The 16,528-nt window shown below is 39.2% G+C and overlaps 1 protein-coding gene across 1 annotated transcript; it reads left to right on the top strand.

Moving 5' to 3' along the window:
• The first annotated feature begins 508 nt into the window (after positions 1–508).
• Positions 509–11,367, top strand: LOC114531573 (SEC14 domain and spectrin repeat-containing protein 1-B-like). The gene is made up of 17 exons (XM_028553183.1): positions 509–807; positions 957–1,019; positions 1,125–1,227; positions 2,020–2,110; positions 2,315–2,428; positions 3,079–3,195; positions 3,270–3,623; positions 3,919–4,041; positions 4,281–4,472; positions 4,762–4,873; positions 5,037–5,284; positions 5,504–5,626; positions 5,870–6,061; positions 6,255–6,644; positions 6,744–6,866; positions 10,862–11,050; positions 11,287–11,367. The coding sequence occupies exons 1-17, from the start codon at positions 762–764 to the stop codon at positions 11,365–11,367; spliced, it is 2,661 nt and encodes an 886-aa protein (XP_028408984.1). The 5' UTR covers positions 509–761.
• Positions 11,368–16,528: the final 5,161 nt, after the last annotated feature.

Here is a 16,528-nt window from a genome sequence, read left to right as displayed (position 1 = left end):
ACTATGGATCCAACAAAAAGTGTATCCTATTTTGTTTATTTCGTTCATTTCCGTAAATTCTACCCATTTCTGGCAATCTATAGCAAGTTAATCCTTGTAGTTAATTCAAATTGGTAATATATATAAGTATTTTATCTCCTCTGTTCAAGTACAAATCCTTCGGTACACACCGGTAAGCCCAGAAAACCATTTGCAACAATCATTAATTACACGTGCTTTACAATCGTCCGGCATTCGGTATTTAAATTAGACGTAAATGAAAACAATCTGTTCTTGTATTTGTAGTTTTTTTTAGCTGAACCTCTTAACCTATTCCCCATACCAACACTTTTACATCTCTTTGAGTAGAAAGAACCACAGTGAAAGGATTTAAGCTGTGGTCTTACAACTAAGTGTGTATTAGGTAAATTTGCAGAGTATTCTAAATTTAATCTGTTTTGTGTTATGGTATGTAAATTACCACTTTTTAAATAACCCATTCTTTGTGATAAGTCAACGCGGGGGTTTCTATAGTAAGACAGCAAGCGTCACTATTAATTTGTGGGAAATATACGTAAACCTAATGTCTGTTGCTTGTCGAAACGCTTAAACCGCAATTATAACTACTTTTGATAGAAAATTATGCACGTCTTTTGCTTGTAATTTAAGCTGGTTTGAAGCCATGGGAATTTCAAGGCACGTTTGCGAAGCGAATTTGTTACACCGGCGCTGTCAGAATTTCGTGAAATAGTGTTTGCGTGATAAAGTTGGTATTTTAGCAAATGGCTGAGCAGGAAGATGCCCTCAAAATTCACGAGAACGGAACAGGTATTTGTTTATCAATCTATAAACCACTTGTGTTTTACTCTACAAGTGTTTATTATGCATGAAACAGCCGTAGGTGATTGGAAGTGTTTTGTTTACATCTTAACAACAAATCTAAGAGCGGCAAACTAACTTGAATTGTGAACTTTCAGCCACGAGGAGAGGTGAACAGGAGACTAGAAATTTGCTTCGAGCGAGTCATGCTTGTCTCTTAGGTGAGTTGAAAGCGTTTGAATTCCCTTTGACAGTTTGAAAGCGTTGAATAAAAAACCTAATGACATATGGTTGATATTGGTATTGCTTCCTTTATTTAATTGTAGGTTCTGTTGACAAAAATGGACGACAAATTATATTGATTCCGCACTACAAGGGAGAGTCAAAAGACCTGTCAGCCGCTTTGAGTTTCATAACTCAACTTTTTAGGTACAGTATTAAACTATTAAAAATACTTTTGTTAGTTCCATACGACAAATTTTTCGTCGCAACAAGAGTGTTCATTTGCTTTAGTAATGTAGACATGAACTGGCAAAACTGCTAGTTTCTGGCGATAAATGCAGTCCTTTGTATAGTGTGTATATGGTATAATATTGTGTATAATTTCATTTTTAATTTGTTTGTAATTTTGAGTGGTTTTTCTGGATTTATTTTGTCTGGTAAAATTACCGAATTTTCTTTAGCTTAATAGAAGGATATTTAAAACAATAGCTAGACTTCATATAATTGCACTTTAATTGTTATTAATGATTAGATTATTAGCTACATATTTGTAAGATAAAGTGAGGATTTATATGCCAGTAAATTGTATCTGTTGACTGAAGGTCAGTCGTCAAGATTGGTACCATTTAACTGGTAATTGAGCATTGGTTTAACCAAAGGTTTAACATGAATTTATAAACCTACATTATCCAAGATAATTTATCTTGGGTTTTTGCATTACCACCAATTATAATTGAGTCATAAATTATTGCTGGATAAAATAAGATATTCTAAAGTTCTAAATTTTATCCAATATACATGCAGGGTTAGACAGGTCCAAACTTTAGTTTACTAATTAGAAAGTCACAGAATCCTACAACAGGACAGCTTCTTTTGTATGAGTAATTTGCCCTCACACCAGAGGACTTAGCAGGTAAATGGTCAGTTAAGCTATGATCAAGACACTGGTTTCAACCATTCTGTAGTTTTACTAAAATTTATATATTTCTTTCAATATAGTGAAGATGTTCAGAAGAAAGGCTTCACCATTGTTGTGGATGCAAGAAGTGAAAAGTGGACTAATTTCAAGTCTATCTTACAAGTCATCAAAGTATGAATGACTTGAAGTATTTACCCCAATCACATTTCTCTTATACTATCTCAATTAGTAACTATATCTATGCATATAAGGCTGACATAATTGTTTCCATCATAGGTACACTTTTTCATTGTATAATCAATGTGCATATATCTTAACATATCACTTAAATTGTACATTTCTCTAACATTCCCTCGTATCTCTTGGCTTTTGCAGGAAACATTGTCATATCATGTAGCTGCCGTTTTAATTCTGAGGCCTGATGCATTCTGGGAAAGAAGGAAGAGTGGTCGGTTCAGCAAGCATGATCTCACAGCTTACCCTTTTGATGTAAGTATTAAAGTATATCACCTCTATGAAGCAAGTCATTTTCAATGGTATATAGCCTCATAGCAGAGTGTCTATAATCTGATCATAAACCCTCCTCCCCCCCCCCCATAGGCGTACGAGACAGGGGGGCAGGGGGGGCAGTTGCCCCCCCAAAAATTTCGAGAATCAAGAAATTCGGGCAAAGTTCAGCCGATACTTCGGGCAAACTGAAAGCTAACTTACATAGCTAAAACTTTTAAAACCAAATTTTGTAATATATATAACATATTTGTATTCTATTTCGCTATTTTTGTTACACTTTCTTAAAAGCACAACGCTGCTTCGCCAAATCTGTTGTTACAAATCTGGTAAAAGTTATAATTCGGGCACATTGTATAATTCAAAAATTCGGACAATTTTTTTTGCCCCCCCAAACGAAGTTGCACCCGTACGCCTATGCCCCCCCCCCTTTCCACACACACACATTGCAAGTCTTCATGTGTGGGTTTGAATATAATATGCCCCTATAAGCTAACTCTTTTATCGCAGCATAGCTTTCTGGCCATGCAGTGTGTGTCTCTTAGTAATAGCTAACGGTGGCTAACTAGCTTGCTTCACCTGTTGCTTGTAACTCGTTCTAACTGTTAATTGTGCTTTCTCATCACTTGTAGACAATTCTGCTGTCGTCACAGGTGAAACTTGAACAATTTGTGGACAGAAGCCAGCTTCCTGAAACCTTTGGAGGAACGTACGAATTCAACCCTCAGCCATGGATTGATAGGAGAATTGTAAGTCTTCTATTACTTATATATTTTTTCTCTTGTTTTCTAACGCAACAGATTGTTTTTTAATCTTTGTTCAGGAGATTGATAAGTTGCTTGAAGCTCTTCCAAACACTGGGGAAACATTGAATGAACTGCTACAGCAGATGGAATCAGACAAGGACACGTCTTTGAGCCCGGAAGAGTATGAGAAACAACAGTCAGAAATTGAAACTAGAATGAACGGCATTGCTGAGATATTGGAGGAAGGCGACCGAATGCTGGAGGAGATAAGAAAAGATAGTCCTGAAGATCTTCAAGATGTTTGTCTTCTTGAAGAAAGGATGAACGCGTTGCAGGAACAGTATCTTCAAGTTGTTGAACTGTTGGAAACAAGGAATAAAAACAGACTCGTTGATGAGAGTATTGCAAGCTTCAAACACGATTCAAAACTGGTGAGGATAAATATTCACCCTGAATTTCATTCACCTAGAACTTTTTATCATTGTGGTACAGATTGATGCCCTCTTTTTTCTCAAATATCTGTCGCGTGCAGCTTTATTTATTAATTAGTTAAGCTCCTAAGTCTTTGCTCCAAATCTAAGATTTCGAGTGGCCTTTGCCAGAAACTCTCGAGCTTGCACAGTACCCATTATTGTTTTTGAAGTAAGCTTCCAGTTCTATCTTTGAAGGTTATCGTCTTGTTGTTGTGGTATCATGAGATGGTATTGAATAGATCTCTTTTATTAGGTAATTGATTGGTTATGTGGTCCCGGGGACGAATATCTCCTTAAAAATACTCAGCTTGGAAATTCTCGGACAAGTGCTGAAGCATTGATGAAAAAACACGAAGAATTTGAAACGCAAACAAAGGTAAACCTATCGTTGTATGCGCCTTGCTTCGGCTAAGCAAGATCATTGACATTGTATGGGCCTTAATGCTTCGGCTAAGCAAGATTCTGAACGCACAGTCCAGCTTACGTACTGACACAGATCTCATCTGTGGTACTGAGCCTTAGCCTGATCCTGAGCCTGACCCAGGTAGATCATTGTAGGGATATATTTCCCCACGTTCTATATGGGCTCAAATAGATTGTCGTCTGCCATTTCAGGACGTCATCAGTTCATTCGCGGCCGCACGTGCCAAAGCCAAGGATCTTCTCCAGTCCCAGCATCCGAAATCAGCCGAAATCCAGGAACAGAAAACGACCATGGACAAATATTGCAGGAACTTTGCATTTAGAATGGAAAGACGTCAGTTCCTCCTGATGTCCTCCATCAATTTTCATCACTGCACCCAAGCGGTATGTACCCAAAGAATACCATAAATCGTTGCTTCTTTTCACTTTAAGACTGAACTGTAAACTTGAGTCCTGTCTAAATTTAACCACGGTTTATTCAGGATTTCTGTACAGATTCGTACAATTCACATCACACAGTGCACATTCATTACTATGAACAATGTTTTTTCCTCTTTTGAACGAAATTTAACCATGAATTTGAAAGCCTAGCAGTAGCATCTAACCATGATTGACAGACGATTCAGAAAGTCATTGATTCTTCAACTAAATCCTTCATCATTTTGTTTCCCAGGCGTCTGGTCATTTGGATGATTTACTCAGCGTCCTATGCACAGATGTGGATGATAAGTTAGAGGAAGAGGACACTTTAGATATGCTAGAAAACATTGACAAGCACACAAAAGGTTTGTGGGTTCAAACTCTCTTAAGCTATTCTCACAAGGGTGTAGTTTTCGAGCGCTTTATTAAAGAACCATCCTTTGCCATTTTGACGTAAATCCAATCAAATTTATGGGAAAATCGAAAGCTTTTCTCCACTAATCTCACGACTTTTTCCCAAACGTCCAGGCATAGCTGAAGCGACCGAAGCGATGCTTCGAGAGGGTTACGCAATCTTGGAGGCCCTCAAGACTCCACTGACCGATATATACGGCCAGGAAGTGGACTACGAATGCGGTCCCTTGGCCGGCCATATCAGGAATACTATCGATGATCTGGTCGAAAGAAAGAAACGGAACGATGAACTGTGCGATGTAAGGAAGTTAAAACTACAACAGATTCTACAGTTACGATCCTGTGAACGAGATACGGATCAGGTGAGAATCGCATGGTCTGAAAATCCACTGGTCTTTTGCATCAGTGTTTTTTTTCTATAAAGGCAAGATTACACGAAGCATTTTCTTCAATCTCTTCTTCCCTGAGCTCTTGGTTAAAAACCTTGAGGAACTTCGCACCGTCTGATTTGGGTCGAAAATGTATTATTTTTCATCTAAACGTAAAAGAAAGTAGACTAAATTGTTTCTTGCATGTTCAAGGCGATCGCTTGGCTGGAGGAACTAGGTAATGTTATGGTATCCTCACATAAGAACGTTGGACGGACATTTGAAGAAGCTGGGCGGATGAAGAACGACCACGAGAAGTTTCAAAGCACTGCAAAGGTTTGAAAAACATTGAATTTTGGGGATGAAGTCGGGAGATATACAAGTTGGTACAGTTTGTGAGAGAATAGTACATTTGGAAATTGCTATAGCCGTAGAGCGATACCGTTGAAACAAAGAAATTTAGTTTAGGTTTCCTCCTGTAGTAACACTGAATCAATAAGAGATGATCCTTACTTAACCTCCAGTAATAGTAATAGTAAGAACAGTTATATGAAGACTTCCATAATCTTTTCTCATCAGGGGACATTCGACTACGGAGAACAGGTCGTTCAGGCGGCGTTGGTCCTTCGACGTTCCTGTCGTTTTTCACTCACTCCGGTTCACGAACGAGAAGAGATGTTGGCGAAGGTCTGGGAACGAGTTGCAGACATGATCATTGAACGGGGCAAGAGACTGGAAGCGGCTGTAGAGTTCTATAAAAACTCCGAAAAGGTATGATTCACGGTTTGTAATGGCAATAAACAAGAAATCTAGTAGTCAAATCAGATTATACTGTTTTTCCACCGTGATAACACCGTGCATAAATGATTGCTTGATCATTTGATACAAATCGAGCTTTTTGATTGGATAGTTAAACAGTTGAGCTATAATACATATTTATGTTTGCTCGTGTTTATCATCTTAGTTCTTACGTGATGTTGACGAATTGGCGATGGCGTATGTCCAGGAAGGCACTCTCTCTCATCTTTCGATAGAGCAACTCAAAACGGAAATGATAATACACTCGGATATCAAGGAACGTGTCATCAAAGATTGCCAAGATACGGTCACGTTTGGCGAGAACTACTTGAAGTGGCTCGCCGCACCTCCGACTGCTGGCTTGGATGCCGCGACTACTGGCTCGGATGCTGCGACTGCTGGCTCGGATGCTGCTTCCACTTGTGCGCCAGTAGCCGAGTGTCTGGCTGAAGTCAAGGAGAGAAAAGTGGAATGGGAAGAAATGTGGAATGAAAGGATGAACAAGTTGGAAAAGTTGGCCGACGGTGAAGCACAAGCTGAACATAGCACATCTGAGGTTCGTGGAAAATTTACTTATTTTTTATATTATAGAGCTTCCTAGTATAAATTTATTGAATATGACAATGAAATGCATTCACTCCATTTTACCATGTAGATCGTCCAGTGGGTGAAAGACATCAATTGTGAAGTTGGATTAAGTTTGTTTAATATTGGCGATAACTTGGACGAAGCCCAGACACTCTCGTACCAATGTTCTATGGTAGAAAGAGCTGTGATGGTAAGTACGATAGCTAAGTGTATGCATGATTATCGACAAGTTTTGTTCAGAGGATGGACGGAATGTTTTTGAGCTAAATCCTAAGTAACAAATCGCTGCTCACAGGCCCAATTCCAAGCGAATATTCGGCTCTCAATTGATCCATTAAATTTCGAGCTCTCGTAAAACCCCTAGATTGGCTCTTCCTAGGTTCCGGGCAAAGTAGAACCAATACATCACCCTCGACGTGTTGACAGACAGACGTTAGTTAACCTCTCCAACGCTTGGCGCAATGACTTTACAATTGCGCACGTGTCTAGCTATGTTGAAAATTTGTTAAATCAATAACCATTAATATAACTTCATAAGGGAGAGTATGTGGACTTGGGCATACTTGATAGGATAACATGGATGTTATGTATAGCAATGGAATGCTCCATTGAAGGTTTATGAGGGTTTTTTTAGAGCTTATGCTAGAGCCGACAATTGCAAAGTATTCAGATGCTGCAGACCCTCTGGCGGGAATTCTATCCACAAAAACATGATCATATTATCTACGAGGATTCCCGAACTCTGTTTGTCTTACATAACCGATGCGAAAATTGTATCCATTATGGGTCTGTGCTTGTTAAAAGTAGGAAATAAACACATCCATGTAGTGGAACTGTTTCTGCTCATCCAATTTCTTGAAAACAACGATTCGCGGAATTTAGAGACTTATAAATCGCTACTTCCTTATACCATTAATGAATCGCTGAGTTGATCGGAAGGTTCACTGCTCTTAATGAAAGCATAGTTGTACTGTTTCGAACCGAGTTCTATGCCGTTCTTTATCTCGCCTCGGTGTTCTTAATGTGTTGTTCACGACCAGAGATGAGAAATTTCTCCCGCGAGTATCGTAGTTCAGGAACGTAATTACTATTAGGGGATGATTTCGAAGTGTTGACGTAATTTGTGTCTGGAATGTGTTGATGGTTGCCTGTAAGGACTTACCGTGTTGCATTTAGCCTCAAACTGTGTGCAATCACGAACACGTGTTGCCAATCTTCTTGTTTCTCGTCGTTCCGAGATACTGTATCTTGTTCACCTCGCATAGCCGAGCACCTCTATTCCACGGCATCAGTTTCGCTTTCCAAGCTTGCTGTTAATCGCTATAATTGTCTATAACGGGGCGTCGTTCCGGGTCAATTACGGTCAGTGATGGAATGCTAAGCACTTTCGATGGCTTCTATATTGACGTGAAACGCAGGCGCATTGAATTTCGCTCTAAGCCTTCTCGCTTGTCGTGGCAACATATTGATAAGACGATCAACTATACGGAACCTTTGGAAACAAACCAAAGCGAATCTGATGTTTGGATCTTAGCGAATCTTGCTGGTAAGTCCTTCCAACCACGCAGATTTTCCGCGTCAGTTGTTTTAGAGTGCTTTTAAGTACATTAAACCATTCTATGTTCGATATTCTAACCGTTCTCCCTCCGTTAAAAATCAGTCAACTGTCGAGCTAGTTCTTCAGCCGTCAACTAGAAGTATAATTGACCCTAGAACGTCGGAGTTGTACAGTTTTCATGCGGTGAATTGCCTTGGCGTCCTGTAATCGTATACTACACTCGTCAGCAAAATGTCAGATGAAAACGTGTTCAGCCACACGCAGCCAAAAACTCGCTTTAAGTTCCACTAGGACCGTTGAGCCTTGCAAAAGCAGTTGAAGAATATCCGCAGATGACAGAAATATCTTTTCTCTCTCATTTTGGAATTGTTTTGACTCCATGTGACATGCAAAAATTGAATTTTCTTCGACAAAATAAAGCGTTTAGTCTTGATGAAATTTGAAATATTATATCTTAATGTTGTCAGCCAATTTGTTTAAATACGGATGGTAGATATAGCCACAGTTAACTGTGATATAGCTTATCCAACTGACAGAACTGGTATAAATCTTTCCGCCGAATCCCTAAGGCTAATTTATGTTAAAATATATTTGTATTTTATACTCTGCACATCCCACTCAGACGAGGTCGTTACGACGAGTTCTCCATCATTAGGACTGCAATAGCACACAGCAAATATCTGAAGTTCCTATTTTGTGCTTGTCATTTTCGAAAGAAAAAAACATTTGCAATATACACACGTTCTGTGTGAAGCCGAGGTCAGACAGCTTAGCCCGACCTGATACAAATCTGTGCGACAGATAACTGTTTGAAATTGTTGTAAACAACGGCCCGTTCGCGCGTTTGTTTTGATCGGTAAGCACAATTGTAGTGAACTATTTGTAAAAAGAAATCTGCATTGTTAAATCGCTTTCTTTCAATGCAAGACGCCGTTTGGAAAAACGACTAGATTCTGAGCATTCGTTTCCCTCGGAGGAAGCAATTTCGTTTGTATTTTGCTATTGTGGGCTTTATTGTCTTCGCCGCGGGAGATCGACTAAGCCAATTGTAAGATGTTGTTTTCAATAATAATAACACTGTTAGATATATGTTAGTTATCGGTATCGTGGCTCGCAAAGGTTTCGTCTCATCTCAGGGCTAGATGAAGAAGCGTTATTGTTGCTTGACCTAAGAGAAACTAGGATAGCTTGTTCTAAAGTGTTGCCCGACAGTCGACGCGTATTCTATAAAGCGCGCGAGGTCAAAAGGTCGTTATTTCTGTCGAAGCATCGTCAGATTATTGTGATTTCCCTTACATAATCTGTGTCGTTAAGCACCAACGATTATTACTTCTGAAACTGTTTAGAAATAAACGAATCTTTCTTTCATCTCACCCTTTACCGTTCGCAAGTTAAAGAGGCCAAGATGGCCCCGATGGAAATGCTTTACCTTGCAGCAGATTTTAAGCTGGCGTGTTTGTCATTTGCTATCACAATGGGGAGCATTATAATCATCCTCGTCTGAGATCTTGTTTGTTTTAAATACGCACATGTCATTGAAGATTCGCCTACAGAAACGTTATTTCCGCGCATTCATTTATAAGAAAAACATCTCATCCTTTACAAAAACTCGTATGGTCGTTCAAACTCGTCATACCATTGCACTCGATCGAATTCTTAGACATGTGCTCGGACAGATTAATTTCAAATATTTGTGATCGGTATGCCGGTTATGGGGCCAACATTGTATAATTATAAACCTAGGGAAAACAAATTAAATCCTAATATAAAGGCGATGAGTTTTGGCCCTATTCTGGCAAAAATAATATTGTCGGTATATTTGTTGAAATATCCAAAGTTTACTCTGATATTCGCGTGACCAACGTGCTCCCTTTTAAGGCCAAGAGTAAAACAAACACTTTGTAAAATTTGAAGAAATGGTTTCGTTATAGCTTATGACATGTTTGCCGTAAATGTCATTAACAAAGCTTTATATTCTAATAATATGTTAATGCTTTGTTTGAACGGATAACGCGGTTCCGTGCATCAGGTATAATTGGTTTCTAATAACCAACTTCTGGGCATATTGCTGAATATGGACTTGAAATACGGCTTGTAAAAAAGAGCTGTAGTTAATCTTGTCTTCCTGCAGGAAAGATTTCCTCACTTTTGGGGCGTTGCACATATTTAGAGCTCTTACTAATCGATACCGCAAAGATTGCAAATCTTGTTCACTTGCAAGTCTGACATGATTTTTATTAATCTTTTTGTATTGCTAAAGTAGATCTTTACCATACAGGTGAATTGCATATTCCTCTTGAGGAAATGCATTTACAGCCTTTGGCATTAAGGCTAGTTTCCACTCAGGAAAATTCTCGTTTGGATCGGAACGGACAGGAAAATTTCCTTTGTTGGTGAGTTCTCAGGCGGCGTTTATACAAAGGAAACTTTCCTGTCCTGTCCGATCCAAAAAAGAATTTTCCTGAGTGGAAACTAGCCTTTATAGCGCTTGCAAATACAGACTTTGCATTCGGTTGGTTTGCATGGACAATGAGCTGTTATTAAATACCACGAGAAATTGTGAGACCTTAGGAATCCTCTGAAATAGATCCAAATCGTTTGCATGAATATTATGTTTTGTTTTACAGAAACGAAGTGAACAGGTAGAAGAAGCTTTAGCCGTATTCCGTTCATTGTCTGGCGGCAGTGGCGAGAGTCACTCCAATGTTGCCATGGCAGACTCTTTGGATGAGTCATGGAAAGACCTAAACAGTCAACTGGAAACACGACGTATCCTGCTTGATACCTCAGTGGCGTTTCATCGCAGTGCTGATGAGGTGAGAACTTCACATTGTGCCCTCTGCTTCCGCTAACCGTTACTGTATAAGTTCTACCTTGAGGCCCTTGAACAATGTTTTACTACAAGAGTTTACTTTATGCTGGGTAACTCTATAAGTGGTTATTTTCTAACTTATGACTTAGCGAAAGCTTTGTAATCTAATTGAAGGTCACCACAAAGATATCCTAATATAAATTACATTCATAACAGTACTATTCAAAACACTCTTTAAAGTTCCTCGAAGTATCATTTTCTTACTTCAGAGTGGAAGCACTCGGAGACACCCCCTACCTGGGTACCGTTCATATTTGGTAGACTTTTGCGACCTTTGTATGAACTTCAGCAAGGCCTATCCATATCCCAGCTTGTGAATCATGTCAATTTCAGATGGCTCTCCCTAAACACACCTATATTTTAATGAATTTAAAACCTCGGTTTCCCAGACAGAATGTCCATTTCTGGTACCCTTCAGGGGGTAATCTTGCGAGGGTACAACAAAAGAACGTCTCTTATTTCTTCACACTGCATTTTAAGCCCTTTTTTAGATCTTTCACCTGTTTTTATACATAAAAAAATAAGCAATCTCTCATTATCAGAAACCTGTATATGGCTGTGTTTCGACTCTCATTTCAGACGAGGTCTTAGAGGTGATAGAAACCTTCACTATATGTTTTCATTCTGTACCTTAGAGGAGGTTTATCAGCGTAGTATTAGGATAAGTTAAAGCGTAGTGACTTTAGTTACACTTTGTTGTGACTTCCATTTAACTGGACCAAGTAAAATCTTCGAAATCTTTAAATCTCTTCACAGTTTTCCGAAAGAATAAGCCTGGTGGAAGAACAACTTGGACAAACATTGCTTGCAGGAGATGTCACCGTGTCGAAATCTCTTATGCAAGAGCACCAAGAACTGCGAAAAAGTTTGCTCGAACTCTCGATGCAAACCCTATCCAAGGGACAGTTATTACTCGACCGCCTAAGAGAGGCCAGCAGTCATGCTGATATTAACAACAGGCATGCGACCAAAGCCGCGTGTTTCAGCATCGAAAGGACGTTGGAAACTTTGAGTCACAGAAGAAGGAAATTGGATGAATTGTGGAAGACCAGAAGGAAAGCTTTGGAACAATGCGTTCGAAAATGCCGAGTACAAGATGAGACAGAAAAGGTAAAATAGTCTTGGATTGATAAGCACCATTCATTCTACCGTATCTTACTGTTTTTTTTATCAGAACAGTCTGGAAGATCTGTTTTTTTTAGCCTACATAGCCAAGCCAGCCAGACTGAGTCGGCTTCTGTGAAACACCTTCGTCTTTCAACGCAGTACAAAACACATCAACAATAACATTGCACGATGTTATCTTTGTTCAAACCTTAAAAAGTTTTTATATCCTAGTAAAACAAGAATAGATGAAAAAATTTTTGTGATGCCAAGTCATGATTTCTATCAGTTGCTATCAGCATGGCTTCTTTTTATAACTCTAAATAAACCTCGTCAATTTCAATTCCTAGAAAGTCGCGTATCTCTCATTCCCATCAATCACTAGTATTTTATCAATTTTTATTAAACCCTCTCTACTTCAATAGAATCTTATCAATTCTCATCAACTTTTATCGGCTTTCTTTCACCGTGAAATCTCGAAAGATTTGCTGATTTAAATTGCGAGTAATGAGTCTTGATTTGAGTACGTTGAATCTGTTTTTCCTTTTTGCAGCTTCTCCTGTGGTTGAGAAATGAAGGAGAGGAATATCTTGGGCATGGCGAGCAACGGCGAGACGGTGGAGTCGATAGAAACGCTTTTGAGACAACATTTTGAATTTGAAAATCAAGTCGAGGTATGTCATTCGCCGGTGGAAATCTGTGTTGGTTCCCATGGCGGGAAAGGACTGGGATTAGTTTGTCAAATAGAAATCCATTACTCGATCAAAAAAACTTTTTTATTTCGACAACCTTTCCGGGCGCCGGTCAATATCAAAGCTGGGGAATATTCATTATTCAACAACGATTCTGCAAATCATCGGTTTATCATAGCAATGGAAAAAACAAACAACATAAGTCAAACACCTGAAATTCCTCTTGACAAAACTAGGAAAACATCATTGCTATATCATGACCTCGAATTTCCACTTTGTATCATTTGTTTCGTTTTCAAATTGATTCCGTTTTCTTCGACAGAGCAAGGAGGAGGTGATTCATAAGCTGTTGCGGAGTTCTCAAAAGTTGATTCACGTTGGCCATCCTGAAGGAGAGCAGTTGAACGACAGAGTTATGGCACTTCAACTCGAGTTTAAACAGTTTAAAAAGAAAGTCAACGAAAGAAAGGAAAATCTTAAGAAACATTTGTCATTCTGCGAAAGAGGAAAAGAGGTCAGTCAAAAGTGGAATGTTAGTTATGATTGCTAACGGCGCTGTTACACTATGCAATTTTCCTTGCAACTTGCAATGCAATTATAATTTTGAGGGATGGTATTTTGTAAAGAGTGTTCGAAATGCTAAGAAAACGTTAGCAGAACGTGAGAAATGTTCGTATTTGACAACTTTAGATTCCTCAGGAGGAGAATTGCATTGAAAGTTGCAAGGAAAGTTGAATTGTATAACAGCGTTTTTAAGAGTCGTAATCTCCTGACGACGGCTCTTTAGGCTAACTTAGCGGAGGTTTCTGTTCACGGGAAGATACGATGGAAGACTCGACTTTATTGTATAGTATTAATTAATAAAATAGCATTTGTTATTTATCTTTTTGAAGACTCTTGAGAAACTGAAGGCAATCGAAGATCAGATAAAGAACAAGAAGGAAGATCAAGATGGTGACCTGCTCGGGGAAATCTCCAAAGTTTCAGCGTATCAAATCAGAGAGGGTCAGCTTCTTTCAGAGCAAGACAACAAAGGTCCCTCTGCGGCCTCGCAAATCTATGACGAGTTGAAAAGCAGCTACGCGAATCTCGTGGAACAAGTGGCGTCGTCTGCTGAAGATGCAAATCGAGAGTACAAAGAGGTAACTTTGCTATGCAATCATGCGTGGTTGTGATGATATTTCCCAAATCTGTCTTTATCGTTTTCAACTTGTGAATCTTGTTAAATATTAGTTATGAAGTAAACTATAAGGTTATAGGTCTTTGTCATGTAAATATCTCTCCAATCCTGAATTAAGTGGATTTTCAGGAGAGCTTTTCAAATATGTCAGATTCCCTCTAGGATAATATCGTTTAGTTTATCCTGGGTTTTTTACGAGTCACTGTGTTTTTCAGCTCCACCTGTGGGCGAAAAATGTTGGTGAAAATTTCCTAGCGCAGAACACTGGCATGGGAGATGACGGTGATGCTGTGGATGAGTTTGTAACTAAACATGAATCCTTAAGAACAGACACTGAGGTTTGTACTAGAGAAAGCTTTTCCCTGAGGAAGAAACCGGTGGTGTTTTGTAGAGTTTCAAACTGAAATCATTTCCTAGGGAAAGTGGGATTTTGGTGAATGATCTATACGCAGGTTTTCGTTGTTAATGCCTTAACAACCGTGCGACAACCTTGTTGGTTTTTCTTCTAGAAAATGCAGGAGAGGTATCGGAACATAAAAAATTCTGGCAGCAATTTGGACGTGAACTCAAACGAGAGATCTGAAGAAGATTTGCCAGACATTTTAGCGAATTTGGGAAAACGTGTTGAGTACAGAATCGAGATAGGCAAGCAGTACGCTGGTTTCTGCCGTCAAGCACGTCAGCTGGTGAGCAAAATGAACAACCTCGAAGAGCAATTGACCAGCGAGGAGCCAAGAGAGAACGTGAATGCTTCGCCTTTCACAATCCTTCAACAACAACACAGAAGGGAAAGCATTATTTCCAGCTCAGCAAAAACACAAAAGTTGGGACAGACTTTACTGGATGAATTAAAACGAGTAAGTCAAGAGGGCAAACGGCCTCAAACACTCAAGCCAGAGTTATCATTTATCGTTTAAGGTTAGAAGTTTTGCTTAGGTTAGGTTAGCTTAGCTTAGCTTAATTTAGCTTAATATTCTACTTATTCTGTAACTTATTTCTCTCCAGGAACAAAGCGAGGACAGTCTGGACAGAGAAAATCCGGCGGAAACAATCCGCAAGTTCCTGAGGCAGTTTGAAGAACGTAATCTTCATCTGGACGAAATCTGGGATGCCAGGAGAGAACAACTTGAACGAAATAAAACTTTAAACAAACAATTTGGACAATTTGAAAAAGACACACGAGAGGTAATTTCACCCACAGTCCAATGTAACGTTTAAAATACTTTCTATTTCTCATCAGAGGAACCAAGATACCCTTGTGTCAGTTGTTTATGTCAGCTCTTCATCAGGTTCAAATTTTGATAAGGTTTCCTTTCTCCATTAGGTGATTTCTTGGATACAAAACCAGAGCGAAGAGTTTTTTCAAGTCGACCTGAACACAAATCTATTTCCAGTCAACGCTCAAGACCTCGAAAAACGACTTGAAAAATACAAGACCTCAGCGAAGGCAAGTCCTCTATTGTGAGTTATTTAGTTTAGAGCCTTCTGCTGTTCAATTCATTGTGTTTTTTCTTTAATTTAGATCGCAGAAGAGGCTGTCAAGCAACATCTCGCAGCTGCTGAAAGCTTGGTTTTGGTCGAAAGCAACGAGCAAGCAGCGTTGCGTATTGTAACGGATGAATTGAAGATTGTTTACGAACGTTTTAAGACATGCCTGGCTGATTACGAAGTCTTCTTGTCAATGTGCTGCACTTTTTATCAAAGTGTTGAAAGGGTGAGGATTAAGAAATGAGGTTTAATTGTTATGGTGTGGTGTGGTATGGTGTTATGGTATGGTATGGTATGGTATGGTATGGTATGTTATGGTATGGTATGTTATGGTGTTATGGTATGGTATGTTATGGTGTTATGGTATGGTATGGTATGGTATGGTATGGTGTTATGGTATTGTAGTGTTTTAACATCGTACTTGACACATTTTTTACAGTTAATGCAGTTACTGAACCAAATGGCGGTCAACTTCAGCAGCACCAAGTCAACATCAGACTTAACCAAAGCTCAGCTGATGTTACAAGACCACTTGGCCTCATACGACACAGTCTTAGACCAGTATAACTTCACAGTGCGATGTGGTCATGATATTTTGACAAAATCAGAGAACGATGCTACCGTAAGCGTGTCTCGAGAACAGATCAAGAGATATGTTGATCAAACAGACACTCGCAAAGAAGAATGGCTGAATCTCTGGGAACATCATAAAACGAAACTCCAAGAGAGCATTAAACTGTGTGAATTTGAACAAAGAATTAATCAGGTTAGTTTATCATATGCTTTTGATCTGCACAATGGGTCCGTTTTGTCACGACACTATTAGGCAATTCTCTTCCTAACGTATGTGATTTTAGTCAGTTGTACAACGGCTTTACTCTTTGTCGGGTATGAACCAATCACTGTGCTCTTACTAGTAGATTCGGCCAATCACATATGTCAAAAGTAGCACATGTAT

This window comes from Dendronephthya gigantea, unplaced genomic scaffold, assembly GCF_004324835.1.
Source record: "Dendronephthya gigantea isolate DGI-Jeju-01 unplaced genomic scaffold, DenGig_1.0 000073F, whole genome shotgun sequence".
NCBI classification, from domain to species: Eukaryota; Metazoa; Cnidaria; class Anthozoa; order Malacalcyonacea; family Nephtheidae; genus Dendronephthya; species Dendronephthya gigantea.
Note: the sequence above shows the minus strand (reverse complement) of the source record. Positions and strands in the feature narration are given on the sequence as shown.

What these genes read in the sequence shown, in the direction of transcription:
- LOC114531573 (XM_028553183.1), top strand. Translation starts at nt 762, where the DNA reads ATGGCTGAGCAGGAAGATGCCCTCAAAATTCACGAGAACGGAACAG. An exon ending in GTGAACGAGATACGGATCAG is followed by an intron (nt 5,285 to 5,503) that starts GTGAGAATCGCA and finishes TGCATGTTCAAG; the next exon opens with GCGATCGCTTGGCTGGAGGA. An exon ending in TCTATAAAAACTCCGAAAAG is followed by an intron (nt 6,062 to 6,254) that starts GTATGATTCACG and finishes TTATCATCTTAG; the next exon opens with TTCTTACGTGATGTTGACGA.